Genomic DNA, 2,340 nt, shown 5'->3' with positions numbered 1-2,340 from the left:
TATATATATATATATATATATATATATTATATATATATATATGTATATATTATATATATATATGTCTGCAAATATATATAATATATTACGCATTATATTTATATAATATTTATAATATATAATATACATAAATATATAATATAATATATAAATTTAATAAATTTTCTTTATATTAAATAATAATAACAATAATAATATATAATATGGCTAACGCAAACATAACACAATTCCATAACATAAGGGTTTAGGGTTTAGGGTTTAGGGTTTAGGGTTTAGGGTTTTGCGTTTCAGGGTGCGAAGGGTTTAAAGAGTGTTTTTTATATAAACGGGGAGACAGCGAAGCTGCATGATGTGCAGAGACAGCGCATTTGTCTGTCTCTTAGGGTGGACAATTATTTATGTTTCATGCAGCAAGACAAAGTCTCTCTCTTCGGCTCTCTGTCTCCTAAAGACCTTCTTCTTTATACCCTACAGGTCTCCTCCTCCTGCTGCTGCTGCTGCTGCTGGTGCTGATGTTGATGTTGATGCTGCTGTTGCTGCTCCTACTGCTGCTGCTGTTGTTGTTGGTGGTGCTGATGTTGATGCTGCTGTTGCTGCTCATCTTGGTGCTGCTGTTGCTGCTGCTGTTGTTGGTGCTGCTGTTGCTGCTGCTGCTGTTGGTGTTGCAGCTGCTGCAGCAGCGAAGTTGTTTTGCTGCTGTTGCTTCTGTTGCTCCTGTTTCCTGTTGCTGCACTGCAGCAGCCGCAGCAGCTGCAGCAGCTGCAGCAGCAGCAGCAGTCGATGCGATGATGTTTGTCTTAGGCTATAAATGAGGAGGACTCGCGATGTCTGTTGACGCTGCAGCAGCAGCAGCAAGAGCTGCAGCAGCAACTCGCCACCCTCTGCAGTCTCCGTGATCAGTGTCTCGTGCTGCAGCAGCAGCAGCAGCAGCTACGCCAGCAGCAGCAGGATCTGGTAGACTTCTACAACCTAAAGAGACACATCACGCTCTGTCGCGGGCGCATACTCCGAGTATGACAGCCTGCTGCTGCTGCTGCTGCTGTTGCTGCTGCTGTTGCTCATGCTGGTGTTGGTGCTGCTGCTGCTATTACCCCTGCTTCTATCGTTTTTGCTGCTGTTCCTAGTTTTGTCTCCTCCTGCTGCTGCTGCTCATGCTGTTGCTGCTGCTTCTGTTGTTGCTGCTGCTGCAGTTGTTGGTGTGTTGCTGCTGTTGCTGTTAGCCCTAGACTACTCCTGTATTGCCGCTATGTGCATTTGCTGCAGCAGTCCTTGCTGCTGCTTCTGGTTGTGTCTGTTGCTGCTGCTAGCCCAGAGTGTTGCTGCTGCTGCTGCTACTACTACTACTGCTGGCGTCTCAGCTTGCCTTTGCTGCTGCTGTTGCTGCTGTTGCTGCTGTTGTTTCTGTTGTTGCTGCTGCAGCTGGAGGCGGAGGAGGCTTATGCTGGCTTCAAGTCTCTGAAAGAGCAATTAGCAGCAGCAGCAGCAGCAGCAGAACCGCAAGTGCAGCAGCTGCGACGGGCGAGAGAGACAGCAGCAAAAAAGAGACAATTGCTGCAGGAGCAGCAGCAGCGCCAGGCGCAGCAGCTGAGTGAAGCAAACGCGTTGAAGGAGAAGGCTCTACAAACAATACAAGATATACACAAAGTACACACATCTGCTGCTGTTGCTGCTGCTGCTACTGTTGTTGTTGCTGCGCCTGCTGCAGCAGCAGCAGGGAATGCCTCTGTCTTTTTTTGCTGCTTTTTTGTGTCTGTTGCTGCTGCTGCTGTTGCTGTTGCTGCTGCTTTCTTTAGCTGCAAGTGCTGCAGCAGGAGCTTGCCCTTATGTTGGTGGTGCTGCTGCTGGTGTGTATGCTGCTGCTGCGCTGCAGCAGCAGCAAGCGGACGAAGAAGCAGCAGCAGCACTCGATAGCTACCCGCATCAGCTGCAGGCGCTGCGTCGGAGACTGCAGCTGCAGCGCGAGAAGGCCCTTGACCCCAAGGCCGAGTGTCTTATGCTGCAGGAGACACTGCAGCAGCTTCGCGAACGCAAGCAGCAGCAGCAGCAGCAACAGCAGCAGCAGCAGCAGCAGCAGCAGAGTTCTTCGGCGGAGGTAAGAGCTTTCAGTAGATCCAACAGGAGATGCTGCTAGCTGCAGCAAATCACAGCTAACTAGAGCAACCCCACATAAAGCTGTGCTGCTACTTCTGCTGCTGCTGCTGCTGCTGCAGGGGCCGCTGCTGCCTGGCAGCATTGGGGAGACAGAGAGACAGCTGCAGCAGCAAACGGAGACTCTGTTTCACTTGAGGCAGCAGCAAAGTGCTGCTGCGCGAGAGCTGCGGGGTTTACGCGGGGCGCTGC

General features: G+C 50.0%; 1 protein-coding gene across 1 annotated transcript in view; it reads left to right on the top strand.

Moving 5' to 3' along the window:
- Positions 1-801: 801 nt before the first annotated feature.
- Positions 802-2,340, top strand: part of EAH_00054320 (SMC protein, putative) — a gene marked incomplete at both ends in the record, with an annotated part of 6,514 nt that continues 4,975 nt past the window's right edge. Inside the window, 3 exons of the mRNA XM_013397789.1 lie at positions 802-1,011; positions 1,420-1,588; positions 1,794-2,092. Coding sequence (XP_013253243.1) covers positions 802-1,011; positions 1,420-1,588; positions 1,794-2,092 — 678 coding nt within the window. The remainder of the gene's footprint in view (positions 1,012-1,419; positions 1,589-1,793; positions 2,093-2,340) is intronic.

This window comes from Eimeria acervulina, genomic scaffold (assembly GCF_000499425.1).
Source record: "Eimeria acervulina Houghton genomic scaffold, Eah_scaff1033, whole genome shotgun sequence".
Lineage (NCBI taxonomy): Eukaryota > Apicomplexa > Conoidasida > Eucoccidiorida > Eimeriidae > Eimeria > Eimeria acervulina.
Note: the sequence above shows the minus strand (reverse complement) of the source record. Positions and strands in the feature narration are given on the sequence as shown.